Raw genomic sequence first — 22,553 nt, forward strand, 5'->3', positions numbered from 1 at the left:
TATTCTATATAGATAATAAATATATTCGTTTTGGGATGTTTTGGGATTTTTGACCTTTTCAGAAATTTGGATGTAACAGAAAATAAGTCCGAATGCTAAATTGTTGTAAACAATGTAGTGTCTGAATTCTTTTGCCTTCTGAGTGGAGAAAATTATTTTTCTTTTTTGTGTGTAGTCAAATGTTAATTTGAATAGTGGAGGTGGGAAAAAAGTTCGGACATTTCCCTTTTTTTAAAGAGATGATTGTGGAAAGAGTTCCTGATTGTCCCTGAAGGCAGCAAAGGTAAGCCCTGCCCTCCTAGCCGGCTGCTGTAGCGGTGCGTTCATGCGACTTTTTCCGGAGTGTTTGAAAGTTGTCAACAGAGAAGCAGAAGAAGGAGCAGGAGATCAGCGGCTTTAACGGGACTGCGGAGCTCGGAGGAGGAGGAATGGGCTGCACTCAGAGCAAGGTGAGACACACGGCCAGGAGACACTCGCGGACCCCGCCGGCACAGCTCTGCTTTGTCTTCTGTTTTTCTGCCGCCGGAGGTTCATTAACAGGCGGTCGGCGGCGGCGAGACGTGCCGGGAATGAGCGGCGGGGAGCGGACTGTATGTTTGCGGCACAGGCATCGTCTTTACCCAAGTTTAACCGAGTCACAAACACGGCGGCAAGTGGAGATTTGGCGCTAAAATGTGGGGAAAAACAGCGTTTTCCTCGTCCTGAACATCTGTTTCTAATCTTGAGTTTGAGTTTTCCCACGATGCTCCTTTCTAAGAAGTGACCTCAGACACATTCATTTAGAAACTTCTCTGAAATCCTCCAGTGTGCAGATAAAGTGAGTTTATTTACGAGCTTAAAGCAGCTTTAAGCTTTTAGCACCAAAACGTGCTGCAGTGAGCTCGACTTCCCTCTGTGAGCCTCACTCAGCTGAGAGGTTTGATTTAAAAGGAGAAGTTCTCATCAGTTTAAACCAGCTGTGCTCACGGGCCACAAACGGTGGCTCAATCCAGCACAAACCAGAGCACAAAATGCTAAAAACACCTTTCTGCTCATGGTTTTATCGCTGCACTCTGATAGAATTGCTCTGCATCACTCACAGTTCAATTTAATGCTTATTTATCACTCCCTGGGCCTCTGAATTCATCCTTTCTTCTGATTGGCTGCCCCTCATAAGCAAAAAGTTTGAAGAGTTGGAGTGGGACTAATGTGCCTGAGATGACCACATTGGTCATAAGATGATACTTCTTACAGGAAATGGCAGTGAAAACTCCAAACATTGTTCCGTCTTTCTTTGCAGAACCTTTGTTCGGGTCGTGTCGGACTCTCGGTCGGGATGTTTCTGAGTTTGCGGCTGCAGTTTTTACACTTTCTGAGCTGTCGACCTGTTCACCTCCATGTGCGGCTCAGCTGTTGGTGCTTAATACGTCTCTGCTCTGTGTGTGAATCTGCGGAGTTCGCCCGTCTTGTGGCTGTAATTCTGCCCCACTCAGGGGTAAAAGTGAAGTTTGCCAGCTGTTGTCTTCCACTGGTTATTGATAGAAAGTGACAGCGCCACTAAAACTTCACACAGTGCCCGAAAGGAGGTCCGGGGCCTCTTGTTGTCCCGCCGGCTTGGACTTTGATATCACTGAAGCTGAATCCTCTCTGATCCTTTCAGCGAGCAGGTTGCAGCATTTTTCTGAAACTGAGAGAAAGTTTATCAGCATTTTGCTTTCTGCAGAGATTCAGAGAAAAAGGTTTCCAGCTCCGTACTTTTGATTTTGGACTGTGTTAGAGTAACTTTGCACAATTTAAAGTTACCCTTATTTATCCTATACTGGCCCTTGATGCATCCTTTACTTCGGGTAAAGGATGCATCAAGGGCAAGATGTTTTAGCTCCTCCCCTTTAAGGATTGACTCAATTTATGTGGCACAATGATGTTAACTGCTAATTCTGAGATGGGACATGCACATTTTTTTGTCACATGTCACATATGCCCGTCTTTTATTTACAGTCTGTGCTCATGTCCACCTACAATCGTAGAAACGCCGACACTTTTTATAGCATCGAGTAATCAACAGGAAATGTGATGACATCATATATTTCCCAAACTTCATGTGGTATCTGCTAATGTGGGGACCACCGGACCGCCCCAGCTGCTGTTGGACAGTACAGATGTTTTGGCTTTATCTACCTTTGCATTTTGTGTTTAGTGTGACTGATTGACCAGCTGAGACATTTAGACTTTTCCATCCGATTGATCCGGCTAATGGAGCTCCTGGTATCGACGAGCTGCAGCTGAAGCCTTCGGTTGGAGCTTCAGAGTGATAACGCTGAAGTTGATGGATAATTTGATGTTGATCCTGGTTTAAATACCTGCCTCGGGCACATTGCTCCATCACAGAGGCGGCTGAAGATGCTGTTGCATAACACAAAGCCGAGTAAATCTTTGATTAGCTCAGAATAGAAAGAGGCGTGTCAGAGAGGCTCGGAGCCTGAGAAGGAAATCCACACTCACACTGACGGCTTTAATAGCATTTCAGATTAAAGTAGACTTATTTACACTGCTGCTCAAATACCACCTTCCCCACTAACATCCACAATGATTTATGAATGATTCCTATAACTGTTGTCAGTCGCAACATTTCTGCTTATTTTAATATTTTTTTTAAATAAAAATGAAATGGATTTTCTATCAGCAGTTAAAATTGTGAACACACACAGCAAAATCTCCAGTGTTAAATTAACACTAGAGAGTGTCTATATGGGTCCACACCTCTGAGTGTTAAATTAACACTTTTGACAGTGTTATATGTTTAAAAGTAACCTAGTCAGATTTGAAGATAAACAATGGCTAACACTGAGCAGTGCTGATTTTCTAACACTGGAAAATAACTCAAAATGTTAGAAATATTTCAGTGTTAGAAAATCAGCACTGCTCAGTGTTAGGAGATGTTTCTAAAGAAGTTGGATACAAAGTAACCACTGAGCCTTTTAATCGACTCGTTGTAGCCTCGGACACAGAGAAGAGATCTGATGCATGTAAAGGTGGCTGATTAAACCAGAGTGCTTCTGCCTGACAACAGTAAAGTTGAATGTGTTTATTGGTTTGTGATGGGTGGTGGAGGGAAACAGCTGAAAGGACATTTTTCTGGACCTTTGAGCTTGTTGATCAGGTGATTTTGATTATTTATTTATTTATTTTCTTTGACCTGTAAAGGTTTTTATAACAGTAATGAGTGCCGCTCCTCGCTGTGGGTCAGAGAGGCTTCTCAGACTGAATCTTATAAAATCTTTAATCCTAAACACGCGTGAAGGCCTCGTGGTGAATCCACAGCTGTGATTGTTGGAAACATGTCAGTAGCTGTTGCAGCTCTATTCAAATATATTCAAACCTCTGACTATTAACGCCGCTCGTGTTGCTGCTCTGCTTGCGTGCAGTTTGTTTCTCACCTTTGGTCTTCTCGTTCGCACCCGTCCAGTTGTTTCTACCAACAGATGGTGTGGCGGTTCTCAGAGGTTACAGTTTTCCACCGTCTGGACTCCAGACAGAGCAGACGGTCTGTTTTAAAGATGACAGGAGAAGAGTAACGTGGGTGGAGGAAGATGTTTTGGAAATAAGAGTTGGCAGGACTCGAAGCTTAAAACTCGAATACCTGAACGGACTTCTGCTTGTTCGGTTTCTGCTCCCCCTCTGTGTAACCTCTGTGCAGTAAAACTATCAGTTCACCACATGAGTTAAAATAACAGGAACTAATGAATACTGATGAATTCAGCTTTGAACCACTGGTAGAAATGTCAGAAGGAATAACAAATATCTGGATTCTGTTTTTATCTACACAGAATTTAAACATCTTCTCTTTTTCCCAGAAAACCCCACAAAATAAACCGTTATAAGTGATCTAAAAAGAATTTTGTGAAGTTACGAAATACTCTGGCTGTGTCTTAATTGGATGAGTTGTTGTCACTTCTGTCTCTCAAAACAGATGCTGCGCTTTAGTAGCGTGTTACCGCGGTGCTCTGTAAGAAAAAGCCGATAGAGGGCAGTATGTACGGGAAGTAGTAAACAAAGTATAACTAGTAAACTGTTCAGGAGTACTTTGAGGTGTGGGGTCCAGGTTTTAGGAGGCACCTCTGAACTCCTCTCCCTGTTTCTAAACTACGCCAACCGCCAGAGGAAGTTGATGTCATCTGCTTTCATCCACAACCTCATTCTCCTGGTTACTACCAGTGACATCAAACCTGCATCACTGCTAACACTGCAACCACCTGCCGCTCCACCTCTCGCTGTGTGAGCAGGAGCAGCTCCATCCTGACCTCCAGCTGACTTATCTTTTAAATGGAGACCTTTCATCTGCTCTCACTTGTTCTAAGCACACACCACGCTACACCGCCACGTGGTGATGAAAGTTTACCCAGAATGCACTTTTTAAAGTTTGCTCCAGTGATTTATCAGAGATCAGATCAAACACCCTGCTCTGATGGATCCTTCGTGCTGATGCTCAGAGTCGGTGTCAAAAAACAGAAACCAGGTTTAGTGTTTAGAGTGGACGTGAACCTGGTTTTAGCAGAGCTTAAATGTGTTCTAGTCTTATAAATATCATGTAGGCTTCTTTAGTCTCAGGGAGGCTAAACAAAAAAGCTTTAAAAAGTGTGAAACTTTGAAAGTCTTCACAGCGAGAAGGTAAAGTTTTGCTCGGCTTCACTGAATAAACTAAAATTCGTTTTTAGAAAACAGCTGATTCTGAGGATGTCCGGTGGGATTGTTCATGGCACAGAGACCATTTCAGCATTTCATCGTTTACTCGCTCGGCTGTTCAGTTGCTGCAGTTTAACCCAAACTTGTTAATCAGTGTTTTTTCCTCGCGGTGGAGGTTTCGGGAGCAGAGTCTGGTCTCTGCTCCGTGAAACCAGGCCTCTGTTTCTCTGCAGGCAGGTTTTTCTCCGAGGTGAAGTGTTGTTTAAACACAGGAGAGGAATCTCGCTTCTGATTTATGGCCATTTTAAAAAGTGAGGGCCTCCACAACGCCTGCAGGAACATATGCTTCTCCTCACCACCACCTTCCTCCTCCTCCTCAGGTTGAGTCCACGTCGACGTGTTTGAGCCAGAGATATTTATTGTTTCTGCTCCGAGTTTAAATAAAGAGGGTGTCCAGTTTGCAGAGCAGAGTTTGAAGTGTTTATATAGCGTGTGTGTGTGTGTGTTTGTGTTAGGGCGTGATTGTTTGGCCTCAGTGTTTGAGCAATAAGATGGTGTGAGGCAATACAGTAAGCATTTCAGTGTGTGTTTGGATACACGCCTAACTTATGCAAGAGTTTGTTTGTGTGTGTGTGTTGCTGGGATTGAACAATGCTGGTTAAGTAATGAGTTGCGTGTATCCTGATCGATATTTTTCTTTCTTTAATGGGATAAACGAGTTTTCGGCGTTCCTTTTTTTCCCCTCTCGCTGAAGTGATGCTGGCTTCCTGTGAGCTGCTGAAAGATTTACGGCGGTTTACGTTGACAGATCCAGTGATGACTGTCATACAGATGCTGCGGGAAAACAGGGGTTCAGTATTTGCATACAGATGCTTCAAAACAGGGAAAGTCTTTTTAATGGACCTTAAGAAAAAAAACAAAGATTTACAGCCAGATTGTGAAGGCACACATGCACCTTCACCTGCAGGTGACTGTTTCCACAGTTCATGCTGGACGTGATGTCACAGCGTGTCTTCCTCCCATCACCACTGGGTCGTGGCAGATGGCCGCCCCTCCCTTCTGCCAGAGTATTCTTCCTGTTGTAAGGGAGTTTTTCCTTCCCGCTGTCGCCAAAATGCTTGGTCAGGGCGGACGTCTGATTGTTGGGGCTTTCTCTGTTTCTCTGTATTATTGTAGAGTCTTTACCTCATAAAGCGCCCTAAGGCAGCTGTTGTGAATTGAATTTCTCAAGTTGCGCGTTTCTGCGATCGCCATCCAAAAACCAAATGTGATTGCGAAGGCTGGCTCTGACTGTTAGCTAATGACTGGTGATGAGTACTTGGTGTTTCCATACCACAGATAATCTTGTATTTTGAAACGGGTTTAAACAAGATTTACAAAACGTATATATTTTTTTAAAATTCAGTATGACTTGAAACGAGTGGCGGAGTCCGTAAACTCAGCAGGGGCGTGTTTACAGAGTCTGTCGCCATCTGGTGGCCTTCAGATAAAAAGCATGTTTAAGTCACTTCTACGCTGGCTTCTTTTTTCCCATCTAGAAGCAACATCTGTTTTTTTTTTTTATTTTTATTTATTACATCTTTGCTCCTCTCGCTGTAAACCCAGACTCACTTGGCCCCACCGCCACTCTCCCTCTGAAGCCCCTCCCACAACCTTCCTGCACCCCAGCCCGGCTCTCAAAGCTCTCCTCTAGTATGGAGGGAGACATTGAAATTAGAATAATAACTTGAAGTTTAGTCGTAATAATAATGGGCAGAAGAACAGCTAGAAGCTTGTCAGTGTAATTATTCCATAGTCAGAACATGCGTTTATCTATTTTATATCAGCTTATGTCTTGTTGGATTAAGCTCTACTTCAGTTATCTTAAGTGCGTAATAAAAGCCTTTATTGTCCTCTCATGGTTTCATACTTCAGAGGGTAGAACAGTCAAACTGGTTTAAGTTAGATTATGTTCTTTTTAAGAAGTTTTTAAGAAGGCTTTCAGTAAATCACTTGATCCTTTTGTTTGTCTGCTCCACCTTTTCCAGGTGCAGCTGCAGGTTTTTACATTAAAAGCACTTCATTCGTGTTAATGTTGAATCGTTTGTTATATTTTTGTAGCTCCTCACCCAACACCTTGTCACAATCTGAAGTCTTTTTAATCTTTCTTTTGGGATTCAGACCTGCCCCAGGTGGTGGATCGTCTCTGTGCAGGCCCCGAGCGGCTGCAGGTCGTTTGGTTTTCAGCAGCAGGAACAGCCGTCTGTTGTCCTGCAGCAGCTGAAGTTATGTAACACACAAAGAAAAGAGGGAAAGTTTCAGCGCCAGTCATGTGGACACTAACGAGACGCTTTCATAACAAACTCCCTGCTCCAGTTAGTTACCTGGACTCGGTCAGATCGTAACACTTCACTTCATGTCTAATTATTATGGGATGTTATCAAAGCTCATCTCTGGACAGGTGGTAGTGTACATCAAAAGCTCAAACCTTCCCTGACTCGGGTTTCTTTAAACTCAAAGTGTTTCAGATCTTCCTTTCTCATGAGTTGCTCAGCATTTCTCTTCCACCTCACCATCATGTGGTCAGAGGCGTTCACACCAGTGACCTGCTGGAGGTCATTTTGTAGCTCTGGCGGTGCTCATTAGGGCTGAAGGATTATGGAAAATAATCTAATTGCGATTTTTTTGCCCCAATATTGCGATTGCGATGCGATTATTTTTTAAGGTCTTTGTCTTCTGTATTATTAAACAAAGACAAGCAATACATCATATAGTATGGCCAATACTATATTACATTAATTTTAAACTGTTCTTTCCTGGAAGACAGACCTCTGTTATGATGACATGAGGTGATGCATGAATTGATGACTGACATTTTTATTTAACTTCTTCAATCACAACAGTATATTTGAACATACACAATAGTTTATTTTTAGCTTACAAACATCTGAGCATAAAGTGCTGACAAGGAACCCTGGTGTAAACATTAAAATGAAAGTCAGTACAATGTGCAGATTGCAGAAATATACATAAAAAAAATCAGTGGCTTTACCACACTCAGTTTTTCGACATCTGTGAACTACTAGACAGTCATTCAATTAAAAAAATAATATTAAATAAATAAAACTAATAAATAAAAAATACACACATCTTACTGATCTCTGTAGTCAGTAACATTACACATAAAGTGCAAACATAATAGCAATTGTATAAACACACACACAAACACGCCTTTAAAATTTAAAGGCGTGAAATTGGACGGTCTAGTTCTGATTAGCGTCACCGCTGTCTCGGTGGAGTTTAATAAACTCGGCCGTCTGCTTCTTGCTATCTAAAATATAACCAGACACTGGTGTAAATTCTCGACTGTCTCATACTTCTGTTTAATAAGTTTTCTGTTTGACGTTTAGTCAGCTGTGTGAAAACCAAGGAGGAACCCACCCGGGGGATTAATAAAGTTTTATTTTATCTAATCTAATAACTTTAATCTCAGCCAAACCGATTTACTCACGAACAAACAAAACACTGAAAAAAGCCCAACAATAACATTTTTAGGTTGTCTAAGTGACTTATATATTACGTTTAACCCGAGCAGCGAAACTCCGCGGTGATCTGAAAATGATGTGCCGGGAGTTGTGCCGTTCTCGGCCGCATCAGTAACCCTCGAGCTCCCGGCTAGCTGTCGAGCTGGTGGGTAGCAGACGCCTCTGAAAACGTCGAAGCACTTTTGCAAATATGGGATATCTTGATAAACCGAGCAGATATTCGATGTTTACACAACTACTTTCTCGCCTGAAAATATGTTAAAAGTTTATTTTGTGACCCAGAAAGATTAGTATGAGTAATTTTAAAACTTAGTAGCGGCCGCCATTGCTGGAAACTGGAGTTTGGCTGGGCCGCGCTATGAATTCTGGGATATGGTAGTAATTTGGACAGCCTTCGGTGCGTCGCTGTGACGTAATCGGTCTACAAATGCGGCCTCAGGAGGATGCAGCCCATGAATTTGGACATGTCCAGAGTATAATCGCAGCCTTTGCGGTTAGAAAATTGCACTTGATCATGTCGCGATATTATCGCAAATGCGATATATTGTTCAGCCCTAGTGCTCATCCTGTTGCTCCTCGCACAAAGGAGACATGAGCCCTGCTGATGGGTTTAGGACCTTCTGCCGCTCCTGAGACTGTGCTGGGAGGCACACCTGTTAATGACATGTGGAGATGGACTACCTGTGTAACCCCTGCAGGGTGCAGGTATCGCCTCATGCTATCAGTAGCTACACTGACACTTCCCAAATGCAAAACTAGGGGAAAAGAAGTCACACAATGTTAGCTGGGAGAAGATGTGAGTGGGCTCCAGCTGTGAAATCATTCCTGTTTTGGGGGTTCCCGTTCTTGCCCGTCTAGTGCAGCTGAAACTGCTACTTAAGTCAGTATCCCAGAGGTTTGATGCCATTCTCTGATTATTTTTAATAATACATGTTCATTAAGAGGAATTTGAACCTCTGTTTATTTACTGCAACGTCTCCTTTTTGTCTTATCAGAAGAAAAGCAAAGGCAAGAAAGGAGAGAAGACTCAGAAGGCGAACATCCGCCAGGATGATGAAGGTGAGTATATTTTGTGCTGCAGACTGGTTTCCTCTTCACTCTTCTTTCGCTTCCTGTTTGCTTCTCTTGTTTTTCTGAACCTAATGTCATGAGAATCAGTCTGACTGATGATGAGAGGTTTCACTTTCACTCTGCTGTAATGTGGCTGTGGTTGCGTAGTCATACTTCATATTTTAGTAGTACAGAGACTCCTTTTTTTCTGAGGAAAAAGGCCCGACCTCTTCCTCTCTGAGTGATGTCACAGAATTGTTTCTATAGAAGTTCTCGTTTCTGTTTTTGGTGGGATAAATGCATGTGTGATAATTACAGCGTGTTCTTCTCCGTAAATGGGCTGGTATTTAGATGGTGACACAGATTTTTGTAATTCTGCTTCTGTACACTTCCAGTGAAAATAAGCAGCTGATATATGACTGGTTTCATCCTCTTTTTTTTCTAAAAAAATAAATAAGGTTCGCTTAGAAAGAGGGTGAGGAACTTGGTCATTCGGGAGGAGGTCAGAGTAGATCCCATGCTCACCTGTACTGCGCGGTGTTTTGGGCTTGTCCCCAGGCCACAGCCAGGACACTCCTGGAACGGGAAAACCTTCGAGTCACCTCAGAACTTGCTGGAAAAGAGCTCTGACCATTTCATACATAACAAACTGCCATCTTAGTTTATGCTAAGGCTTTTTTTAATGAGCCATCAAGCTGCCAGGCGCTGCAGACGAAAATGAGCCTGTGCGCAGATAAATCTGTTGCATGACAGACGAAAGAAGTCATGCTTCCTGGCCTTTCCTAAATAAACAGAAACTGAAGTGACATCATCACCAGAACGTTACAGGTGTCTGTTCACACCTGTTAGGACACCTTTATCTCCCTCTAACAGAACACGTCTTACAGTTTTACCTGTTCAGGTTTTTTACCTGACAGTTTAAAGGTCGAATGCTAACGGAGCCTTTAGCATAGCATTGATTTTATGCTACTGTGTTTCTTTTTCCTTATTTGGGTCGAAGGTTTAGGCTAGTTCTGTTTATGCAGGACAGATGTCTCCACCTCAGACACATCCATCAGTTGGAGCAGATTATTAACATTTTTCTTGCTTTCGCTGCCTCGTAGCCGGACACTTAGCCTGTTAGTCTTAGCCTCGCGTTTATTTTATGTAAGCGTTATTATACGCTTCAGTAACAGGGAATCTAAACATGCTTGTCACCAATGAAAAAAGCATCCATAAAACAAGTTCATGGATGTTTTTTTTTTTTTTTATATAAGAGTTTTCAAAAAGTTCTCTTTAAACCCAGACTTATTGTCAGTCATCTATTTTCTTCCATTTATCCAGTTCAGGGTTCAGGGAGATCCCATCATAGGGCAAGAAGTTGGGTACACCCTGGAGTACATTGCAGATCAGCAGTGAGAATTTATCTGATAGCACTTTTAACGCAGAGTTCAGAGGGCTAAACAACAATTTAAAGTAAATTAAAAAGAAGAAAAGTCATTCACAAATTTAAAATACTTACATGGACAAAAGAGTACATCAAATTTAATTAAAAACAATCCGCTAGTAAAGAAAAAACCCCAAAATAAATAGAATAAAGACAGTTTGCCCAATATATTCACCAATATTAAGTCTTGCCGTATCAGTTTTAATAATGGCTGATGAATGAAAATGAAAAATGTAAGTAGAGACTGTAGAAACACCCTTCAAAACCTGTTACAAGTGATGCTGCATAGTTTGGAGCAAACAACAACCAGCTGGTTGGAGTAAACAAGTAATCCACAATTTCTTTAAACTGCATTACCATTTTATATTAAGGGCTTACAAATGATTACACATAACAAATATGTTTTATGCTAAATATTGGCCCATATATCTGACTTTGAATGAGTTAAATATTATTGGTACTAGCCTTAAAAATCCTGCATCGGTCAGCCAGATAAAATGTCACAAAAAAGGCAGAATCATCTTAAATAGAATCAAATCCATAGAAATGGATGTAATAATGCAGTAACAGGAAAAAAGTGACCTTTTTAACAGAAAAATGAAATTAATCTACGTCAAATAACAAAGCTCGACTTATTCATTATTCTTGTTTTAGGTTTATTAAATATTTTTATGTTATTAATGAAAAGATTTAAAACTATGAAATGGAATAAAACTACAGAGTTTAACATGACGTAGTGCCATATGTCTCATGTTTCAGTTCAGCTTTCCAGTGTGTGGCTTTACTCAGCCAAATCATGTGACGGTCCTATGAAAACAGACAATATTCACATTTTTACGAGCTCCAGTTTCCCAGCAGTGACAAACGAGCTCTGAACGATCATCCTCACACTGTTTTTATCAGAGTGACTGAATCAAGCAGCTGCTTTGAAGGTTTGACTCACCGCTGACGCTCGCTGCACCCTCATTTCCTCCTGTTTACGAGCCGCTCGTTTAAACTGCAGCGATGGAGGAAGACGTGTCGTCATCCTGTGAATCACTAGCTGGAAGTTCACCTTAAAAACAGCATATTTGCACATTTATTCATTCATTCATTTATTCATGTTTTTTTTTGTTGTTGAAAATTTCACTGTTTCAGCTCTCTGAGTTTTAGTTTAAATCTTCTCTTCCTCTCATGTTAAATTATCTCCACGTGGATTTTAAAGCTTTAAAAATGCGACTTTATTGCTCTGAACTCCGTCGGGTCTCATTTTTCTGTGTTTACATGCTGCTGCAGGACCTTGTGAATAAACTCAAATCAAAGTAAAGCTGGTCTTTGTCTAAACATCAGACAGGCTCCGACCTGTTTGCGCCTGAATTTGAACTGGGATTATTAGAAAAATACAGATATTAAGTAAGGCCTGAAAGCCCCGTTGGCTCCTGGTATTAAAATATGTGGCAGCTTGTTTTTGACTGTTTTGTTAATGATAACCTTCGTTGTGTTTGTGACAGCTGAAATGTGATCGGGTTTATCCAAACTGAAGACGTCACTGAAACTGAATGAACAGATCGTGTGTCTGCACGTCCGTGCTGTAATCAACGGGTTGAAATAAGAATTGTAGTGAGAAACACTTCCTGCATACAGGTGTGATTCATGACCGTGTGTTCTTGCAAGGATGAACTTCAGCTTTAGACCTTGAGAGAACATTTTTTCATGATTCCCACGGTCATTAAAAAGTATGAAATTAAAGTCAAGAAAAGTGAAGTTTAGAAGGCCTGAAAAACGTTACAATATTTTTCATAAAAACAAATTTGCAAAGTGCTTCACAGCTTCAGTAACACATTAACAAACAGGACATACAAACTATGAACTTAGTGTGGCTTTTCCAACGCAGATTCTGATTAATCGTAAGGAGATTGATAGGTAAAAATAGTAGAAACGAAAAAAAATTTCTTCAGTCTTTCTATTGAAATATTTTTTTTAATATAAAATTCATCATAAAAGCTGGGAAAATGCTGTCACGGCAGCCAAAACATTAGTCAACCTATAATGCCTGTAGTTCCGCTCTCTGCCTGAAGAGGGCGGTGTGTTTTTAGTTCCACTCTCTACCTGAACATGGTGGTGTGTCTGTAGTTCCACTCTCTGCCTGAAGAGGGCGGTGTGCTTCATCTACTACTTTGCGTTTGTGTGGGAGCCCCGTCAAAACCCTGTCCATTAAGCTAGCAGTGTCCAAGCATTCTTTTTTTTCTTTTTTTTTTCTTTTCATACCGCGCCCCCCTGCAATGACTGCGCTCCCCCCCCCTCCCTAGGGGGCGGGCCCCACACTTTGGGAACCTCTGCTCTAAAGCATGTTTGTAACTTAAGGTCATGTTTTTGTGTCGGTTGGCAGGTAAACGTGCGTCAGGTGAGCCGGACGTCTGTCTGGAGAAGCAGTTGGAGCGGTTTGAGTGGCAGCTGAGGATTTTAAGGGAGGCCAATCGGAACCCAGAGAGGGTGGAGTTACTGAAAGACCATGGTGATGAAGAACTGTGTGGCCTCGTACTGAGCATCCTCGATAAGGTGAGATGTTCTTCTGATTACTGACCTGATTATCTGGAATCACTGATTTTCATTGTTGATTGAAAATAAACAGTGTTCTCTGTTTTGGGTTGTTTTTTTTTTTTTTTTTTTTTTTTACCATCCAGAAATTAACAGCCGAAGAGGTTTTTCAGTGAGTAGGAACTCTTAGGTACAGCAGGTAGTACTGTCATCTGCATACAGAGTGATACTGAATATGGTGCTTATGAAATATAGACTCAAAGTGTTGTGATGCTGAAAATAATGAGGACCAAAAATAGTGCCTTGAGGGATGCCATCTTTAATAAGGTGGCATCCCTCAAGAACACGTTTCTGTGTTCTGCCAAAGAAGATTTTAAAAAAGAAGAAAACTAGTGAATAGACTTTTTAAAAAGATGTCAGTGATTAAAAGAGCACAGAAACCAGTCAAGTTTCTTTGTAAAACACAGCAGGTTTTTGGGACTTCATGTGTCCTGTTTTATTGACGCCTGCCCTCCAACTGTCTCATTATTTTCCTCTTTATTAAACTGAATCTGTCCTGACTTCCAGGTGAAAACGGAGACGACGGCCGATTTGAACATCCTGCATGAACAGAAGAGTAAATCTGCTACTGAGGAGCACGAGAGGCACGTGGAAGGTAATGCACAGCAGATGGCTGGAGAGTCAACACTTATATCTGCTGTATTTGTTTAACGAGTTGTGATTATGGGACCACAGACTTCCCCTCCTGCAGAGAGACCCCCAGGATCAAAGAAGCGGGAAATGACTAAGAAGCAGACTGGATTCTCTTTTCTTTTGTCACCCTGAAGTCATTTTTAGTCTCCTTTTGGTCATTTTATGTGTCTTTGTGGTTGTTTTTGTCTCTTTTTTCTTGTCTAATTAGAATATCTGTTATAGATAAAAGAACCCGACAAACACAAGTGAAGCCACTTTTAAAAAGTAATCCTGTATGAGTCTTGTTAGATGTTAAAAACATTTCGCCAAACTTCTTAGCTATGGTCTACATGTGCCTGTTTGAGGTCATGTGATGCTGGGACTATAAACCGAGTTTGTGTTGTTTCCTGCAGAGCTGCAGAGGAGAAACGAGCACGAGAAAAATCAACTGACAGAAAAGTTTCAGGCGGCTGAAAACGTTCTCAAGGTAAACGTGGAAACGACGAGCAGTGTTTTTGTGTCTGTTAATACAGTCTGAAAATCAGCCGAGAATGTAAATGAAATTCTGTATTTAACGACTAGATTTAATTTCATTCTTGATTTATCTCACAAAGTCTGCGTTTCCTGTTTGTGTGTGAGTAATTTTGTTTTGTTTTACCCATTAATTATTAAGTGTTAGTGAAGCTCTTATAACAGTCTACATTTTAAAAGATATGGTTCCCACAGTTGATGCACTTGGTAAAAGCGGTAATTGTAATTTCAAGTATTTGTAGCTGATGAAAAGAACAAATATGTGAAGTAACGGTGAGAGCGGAGATCGTTTGTATGATACAGACCTCAGTTTCACTAATTCGAGCTTAAAGTTAAAGACGTAGCCTGTATATAAAAGATTCCATGTTTGTCTGTATATATTAGACTCTGTGTTTGGAAGCCTCGGTATGAGCTTAGCTTTTAGTGCTAAGTCATCAAATAACGTCAGTTAGCTTGGTTATTAAACTGCATAAACTGTATGGGAGAACCACACAGGCACCTGCTAATGGCAATGAGCTGAATGAGTGTTTTTATTTGATTTTTTTAAAACACTGAATCCAGTTTGTTCTAGGGGGAAAAAAGAGAAACAGCAGTAAATTACAACAGTAATAATCTGTTTAATAATTCTGGTGATCCTTTTAAATTGTGTGAATTTGAGGCTTCAAAGGTTTTGCATGGACATATTTGAGTATATTTTGCCCCTTCTGGGACTGAAGGTATTGAATTAGTTTCTGTAAGCAGCAGTGTTAAACATACCTACAGAAACCCTCGGAGAACTCCAGTAGGGGGCGCTGTTCTGGATGTTAGCGTGTTGATGTTTCATGTATTCAGTAACCAGGAAGAAGCTGAATTAAGTGTTTTTGTTTTGTTTTTGCAGGCTAAAGTGGAGGAGCTGAAGGCAGAGCTGCAGGTTTACAACGAGCTGAAGAGACGAGTCGAAGAATCGATGTTTAAGAAGGACCTGCAGAGGAATATACAGGTGTGTGTGTGTGTGTTTACATAAAATTAAAGTTAAACTTGTGTTTGAAGTTAAATCAATTTAAACCACCTGTAACTACAATATTAAAACTCTTTAATATCCTGTTTAGGCTCACGGGAGCCCAGGTGCATTCTGGGAGTCTGAGCAGGAGTCCCTGGTGTTTGTGATTGAGATGAAGAGTGAGCGCGTGCAGGAGCAGAACAGGAAGCTGCAGCAGATGGACACGCTGGTACGTGATGATGTTTAAAGAGTTTCTGCAGGCGTGAAGCTTTTACGTCACCTGTCCGTACGATGACGCCGAAGCTGATGTGGACGTGATGAAGCTACAGACACCAGATACATGCTGAGTGTTAGAGCGAGCTGTGTTTCATGGGAAATGATCTGAGTTTTCTCAGATGTGCAGGAGCTGCTCTTCTTTTTTATTGTCAGCTATAGTTTTTGTATCCGTTCAGAAGGTTTTATATAAAATATATAATAGCAGCTGAAAGCTGCAGGCTTTAGAGAGGCCTGTGGATATCAGAGAAAACCATTTACCTTAAATCTTTAAGTTCTAGACCCATGCTGTTTAAAAACAACTCTGAATAATTAATTAATGCACCTCCTCAGTAAGATAATCGGTAAATGAGCTTTTTAAAATCCTGAGTCCAGAGTTTGCAGAGAAAATGCAAAAAAACTTTTAGTACAAAGACATCTCTTTGTAGTAACTGTGATGTTACAAGACTTTAAAAGTTTGACTTCATGTGCTGAACACTGCAGAAAACCTGAACTTTGACCTCAAACTCCATTTCATTCCTGTTCAGTTACATTTAATGTCTTTACGTTTCCTTGTGTTTGTGGGGCTCGTTCTTTCCGCGACGTTCTTCGTCTTCATGCTCGTCTCATGATTTTCAGGTGGAGAAGAATTTGGCTTTGGAGGACCAGATCGTTCACACCATGCAGCAGAACGAGGACCTGAGGGTCCGGATAGACAACTGCCAGACTCTCATTCAGTACGTGCCTGAATATTTAATAGAGTGAAGAAAGCAGAGCAGAGGCATGAGTGTGCTGCCACCTGCTGGACGGAACATCTTCCTGCAGGAGCGCTTCAGTCAAAATGGGCTGGTGTTAGAACAGTTTAATATAAGGAGGTGCATTTCTTGAAGCTAAAGGAGCAACACATTTTGATTTAGTGATAGTAACTGATCTAACTTCAGATTCAACCCTCAGAAAAACCTCATTAATATTAGAGAAGAGTAATTTCTTATAAAACCAGACAAACCTGAGCAAAGTTCCCACCTGACCCTCTCAGAATCAGCTGATCTCTGTTTACATTAACTTTACTTTATGCTGAAGTACTGCAGGTTTCAGCTTTCAGAGCTACGAAATGTGTTTACATCCACTCCAAGTGTCACAAGCTAAAGAAGATTTGTTCTAAAAACAACTTTGAGCACCAGTTTAAAATCTGTGAGGCAGAGCAGCCGAAACAAATCAGTATCCTTGGATCAGTGCAGTCTGTTGCTCCGTTTTCTAGGAAACATAAAGACGTAACAGAGGTCCCCAACCACCTTGTCCTTTCTCAAATAATTTTCCCTTTCCTCCTGTTCTCAGGCAGCTATCGAAGGAGCAGCAAGACCTGAAGGTGGCGCTGGAGAGGCAGGTAGCATCCAACCAGAAGCTTTCTCAGGAAAAAGAGCAGCTGATGTTCAAGCTGAGACACAGGGACTCGTGCCCGCCCATCCACCTGCCCACCGTGATGCCGGAGGTCACGCCAAGATGACCGACTGCGAGTCTGACCCTGGATCTTTTTCCGACTAGCAGCCCGTCTGGTTTCATTAACTGAGCAAAAGAGTCAAACAGAAAGAGTGGCCAACCCTCCGAGTTCACGTTAGAGACTCTGGAGCTCTGACTCTGCCTACATTAATGCTGATCAACGAGAACATCAGTTTCACTGCAGCCAGCGGATCTTCTGCAGTCGATGAGGTTTACTGAACAACTCTGGATCCTCTGAGATCACAGAAAGCTTTGAGCGTTTACCGCTGTATGCACGAACTGTTTGGAGCCAGAGAGACATGTTTATTTTTGTTTTTCTGGCATTTTCTAATGACGATCATCGGTTTGATGGCGGTTTAAATGCTACAGAAAGCATGAAACTGAGATACTAGGAACAGAGTTTTATTTTATTGCAGAGCAAAAACGGACTGATGAGCGTGGCAGCACAGAAATGCTCGTTCTGTCCGTAACATCACGTTATCAGTTAACTTCACTCCACTACTTGACTCAATCTTGAGTTCAAGTCCAAGAACTCCTGGTGGCACCATAAAACCTGCATCATATGCTGCGATGCTTCGTCAGGTGTGCCTTTTCAGGTCTAGGCCTTCAGCTATTAATGACTTTCCTTTTTGAATTAAACCTTCAGCCCATTATCAGTCTAGAATTTATTTCATAAATTACATCCAATAACAGGCAATTTTCGTGTGACAAAAGCCATAAAACTTGACTAATTTGATTTCTTTTGCTGACTAACTATTACTCCAGTCACTGTATCCGTAGGTATTACGGTTCTGGAAATTCCAAATGCCAATGCCAAAGTGCCTCCCATCAGGACGCCGAAGTGCTGATCAAAGATCTCATGAGCGTCTTTGCTGAAGTTGGAGCCTTGCTGAGTTGAACAGTATTTGATGCACGTGAAGTAGCTGAAGGTTCAAATGTATTAAACTTTCTCCAAGGACTCTGCTGGGAACCAGGTTTGTTGATGGTACCAGAAAGTCTGAGACCTCTGAGGTTTCAAGGGTTGTAACAAAGGCCTGTTTTACTTGGATGGTTAATGCATTTGATGAGCTTCCTGAGGATCCTAAAGAAAAAATATGACTAGTACTTGATAGCTTTCCAGTTTATTAGTGTTTTAGCATTTACCTTTGTGCCTTTTCTAACTGCAGGGACTGTTTTTCCACTTCTTTTATCCTTTTTGTTTCCAACTTGCTCCTTTCACTAATAGTCCACAAAATTAAAAAACAAAAACAAAAACAGGGATATCTCTAGAAACAACAGACCTGCTGGCTCTGTCTGGAATTATTTTTTTCTTTTCACGTAAATCACCCCAGTTTCTACTGGTAACTTTCGGCTGTGGGTTATTTTTCACGAGGTAGTATTTTATAACACCAGTAGTAAACATAAAAGTGAGCAGAGGTTTAAACCCTGAAAGGACTAGTACAGTTATCGATGTAGGGTGGAGCAATGGAAATAGAAAGGTAAATACTGACACCAGTTCACACCTACCCTGTGCTGGAACAGTCCTTAGTGCTTTGTAGGGAAGTCTTTCAGGTTTTTCTCTCATTACAAACTTCTGCTTGAAGGTTCAGATCTTTTTTTTTTTTTTTTTTTACACTGTAGTTGGTTCTCTCAGTTCTTTCCAAGCACTTCTATTTTTTTTGATGTTCAATTGAGATCACACTTTTCATTGTACAGCATCAGTAATTGAGTATTTAGGAGCCAAAAAACAAACTGCATTAAAGGTTATTAAAGCATTAAATGGGCTTTCAGATCAACAGCCATAGTTTTATTCGTTAAAAAAAAATTACACGCTATATATGGTACGCTAACATAATATCTCTTGCTATTGTCTTTTGGTTGGAAAGCGTTGCAATAATATTAAGATATGTTAGCTGAATGTTAAAACCTAGCACCAGAGCTTCAGTGAACACCTCTGTAAGAGCTATCAGTGCTGGTTGTTATTGTCAATTAGGGATTAGCAGTAAATTATTAGCATGTTAGTCGTGTGTTTACCCGTTAGTATATTAATATCCCCAGGAAAAAAGGTACATGCCAGAGTGCTAGCACACAATACTTAATAAAACACACATTCATATCTTAACCTTAGCAAGCAGAATGGTTTAAAGGGTGAGGTTTATTTTATTTTATTTTTTTCAACCAACTGACTCTGCTCTATTAGTCCGTGAGCTATTGTGGCAGGTAGGCTAACTGCTAACATGTTGGCTGGCTCCAGTAATTAGCTGTGTAGGCTTAGCCAGATTGTTCTGGTTGTGTTCATAATATATTAGAGTGAGCATGCTTATCATGTTCTTGATATATTTACTGCTTTTATATAACCATTTTATCATGTGTATTTGTTAAAGCAGTTTAACCACAGAACATCAGTACTTTTCCTTTCTACATCTCTTTGTTAGTCAGTTAATCTATCCTTTTAGCTGTGTTATCTAATATGCAAGCTAGCCACAGTAGCTCACAAATATTAGCAGACAGGCTGTTTGGGTGTTTATTGTTTTAAGTTATTCAGTGATGTGATGTAAACATTGAGCTAAATTCTGCGACCACTTAAAATAGTTATCTAAATCACATAAATCTGAAGTGTCCTTTTCCATGCATCTTTGTGAAGCTGTTAGTCATTTAGCAGACAACGAAATGCTAACATGCTGGCATCTGCCATTTTGCAGGATTCCTAAAATGTCTATTTCAGTAACAGGCACATTTAAAGCTTGAAAAGTTTAATTTTCACAAGTAAATACTTAAGAACAGTCACAGAAATCTAATCACTGCATACAGTCTTTGAGTCAGTTGATGAATTTTTTTTTCCTTTGTAAGATTTGAAAAATATTGTTATCTTGTCCTTTTTTTTTCTCCTTTTTTTTTTTTTTTTTTTTGCATGATGTAAGTTTGTATTGCCAAAAAACAATGTCAGTGTTGTTACAGCTCTGTATTTTGCACCAGCACTTTGACCGCTATTTTTACCAGGCATTTATAGAGATTTACATATTGTACAGTTTAGAATTTTTTTCTTCTCTTTCCTACATGTAAAGAAAAAAAGTAGTATGTCTTTTTGCAGTCAAATGGAAGTCAAGCGGTTTGCTTTCACAGCGTGATGTAAATACACTCAAATGTTTTCTTTGTTTTGTTTTTGACTTGTTGAAATAAAAATCTGTAACTGAGTTTGACTGCTGTTAATAATTTCATCTGAGATTACATTTTTACTTACATTTGGATTTGATCAAGATGTAATATCGTACAGAGAATGAAAATACTTTAAAAAACAGTTTGTATGTAATGTTAAACTCCCTAATAAACTTAAAGATAAAGTATAAATTCCTAATCTTAAATATTAAGAAGAAAATGGGCAGGGGGAGGGGGGGACTTTCAGTGGGTAACAGGAATATTATATATATTTTAGTGAGGAATTTGAACTAAAATTCTTAAGTACACAATAAAAATAACAAAAAAGACACTAAGAACAAGGAGAACGAGCAGAAAATTGTTACTAAATGATAAAGATTGAGTTGTGTAATGCTGATCTGTGACCACGAGGGGGCAGCAGAAACCAGCCACTGGAATACAACCTGTGAATGTGATCACCACCACAGGCTTTCCCAAAGACATTACATCACTAGCTGATGTCACTGGGAGCTAATGCTAACATTAAACTAATGCTCAGCAGAGGACCATATACTAAACAGTCTTATTCTGAACTGAGAGATCCTTGGCTGCTTTCAGGACGTTTACATATTTAAGTCATAAGAATATTCCAGGAAATATAATTCACAAATAGGAGCTGTATTTAGCTGTACACTGGAGTTGTACTTGGAGGCACCTTGGCTATGGGTTAAAAAAATAGTTCCTGCAGTGTTGGTTTTTTTTATTTGTTTTTTTTTTTAATTATTAACTGGTCTCTGGATATCACATCTGTAGCAATGTTATATACAAATATAGGGTATATCTTTTGTTTATTTTTGCAAATAAATCTTGTTTCTTCATAGTGTTTTCATTTGCCTTTTCTTTGTTGCTTTAAAGAAAAACCTAAAATTTCCACCAACATCTTTTTCTAATCACTTCCTTGATGATAAATTAGATTAAGGAAAGATGTGAAGGAGAATTCAAAACCCTATGTGTTCTTAACATGTTGTTTTATAAATGTTGGAGAACTCTGATAAATAATCTCGACATCCTTCAGTTTATTTTAATGAAACACATTCTCTTTATTTGTGAAGCCACATTACAGAAAGTGCTTCATACAGGAAAAAACTTTATAACAAGCAGATTTGAATAAAGTTTTGGGTTTAAGAAACTGTTACTGAAGCTTTAGTAATTTACATGATGATCAGCTTCACTTGTTGGTTGATCATTTCGTTTGATTGCACATAACTATGGACTGTTGAATGGCATTATCTCCTTTTATACCAGCTCTTATTATGGCTACAGGTACTTCAGGGTCATCAAAGGGTTGTTTTTTTTTTAACCTCTAGCCTGGTTTTCCATTTGTGAGCATTAACTGGGGATGTCGCTAACCAGTGTTTCCGGACCAACCCAGGTCATTGTCTCTCACAGTCAAGTTTAGATGTGTTTTAGTTTATAAGTTGAGGAAATACAGAGATAAGAGCTGCCATCTTTACGAGAAGACGAGAGGAAATGTTTTCATGTCCTCTAAGTCTTTTAGCTAAGCTCTGGATGGCTTTGATCAGTCTTTCAGTGATCGGGGCTGTAAGAAATCCTAAATCCAGTAACCGTGCATCATCTTAGACAGCAGGTCAATAAACTGCTACGGTACAAGTCAACCAGCACACCTCAGCCAGTGTCCACCAGGGTTAGCATTTGGTTTCAGCCACAAGCTAAAAGATTCTCAAACTAGAAGTCTCCTTTCAAATCAAATCTCTCACATGCATTCTGTCATAAAATGCCAATAATGATCTAGTTACAGCCTAACCCTGAGCCTGCACTGGTGGACAGCAACCTGAGGGATGGTGAGAGATCAACAGTCCTCACAAAAAGGCGTCCTCACATGTGAGAAATCCACAACATGGTGCCGAGTCAATCAGAAATCGAACGAACTTAAAAAGAGCAACTTGCGTGGCTGAAAATCCACCGACCACAGGTATGGATCCAGGTTAGTTTGTGATATATTTATGAAAACATCAAGAACACATCTCACACATATTTATGAGAATATGAGATCAGGGTCAACTCCAAAAGTTGTAAGTTGGGCCAAGAATACTGCTCATATAAATATTTTTATTAAACCTTAACAAAACTGGTAATACTGATTAAAAAAAGCAACAACTAGAAAACGGTCTGAACAAACCATAAAACCCCCTCGATGACGGGAGAAATTAAAAGCCACCAAAACCAATGGCGTGTCCAGCGGGGTGGCCTGGGGGGGCACAGGCCACCCCCCAAACCAGACTGGCCACCCCAGGTGCCACCCCAAAGG

General features: G+C 40.4%; 1 protein-coding gene across 2 annotated transcripts; it reads left to right on the forward strand.

Moving 5' to 3' along the window:
* The first annotated feature begins 245 nt into the window (after positions 1–245).
* ccdc69 (coiled-coil domain containing 69) lies at positions 246–19,959 on the forward strand. Of its 2 annotated transcripts, XM_026184643.1 has the most exons (9): positions 246–449; positions 9,182–9,245; positions 13,031–13,200; positions 13,747–13,834; positions 14,265–14,338; positions 15,260–15,361; positions 15,471–15,590; positions 16,253–16,350; positions 16,949–19,959. In XM_026184643.1, exons 1-9 carry the CDS (start codon positions 429–431, stop codon positions 17,115–17,117), a joined length of 906 nt encoding a protein of 301 aa, XP_026040428.1. In that variant the 5' UTR covers positions 246–428; the 3' UTR covers positions 17,118–19,959. The 2 variants fall into 2 exon arrangements, with proteins under 2 accessions (XP_026040428.1, XP_026040436.1); XM_026184651.1 differs by lacking the exon at positions 16,253–16,350.
* Positions 19,960–22,553: the final 2,594 nt, after the last annotated feature.

This window comes from Astatotilapia calliptera, chromosome 2 (genome assembly GCF_900246225.1).
Source record: "Astatotilapia calliptera chromosome 2, fAstCal1.2, whole genome shotgun sequence".
Lineage (NCBI taxonomy): Eukaryota > Metazoa > Chordata > Actinopteri > Cichliformes > Cichlidae > Astatotilapia > Astatotilapia calliptera.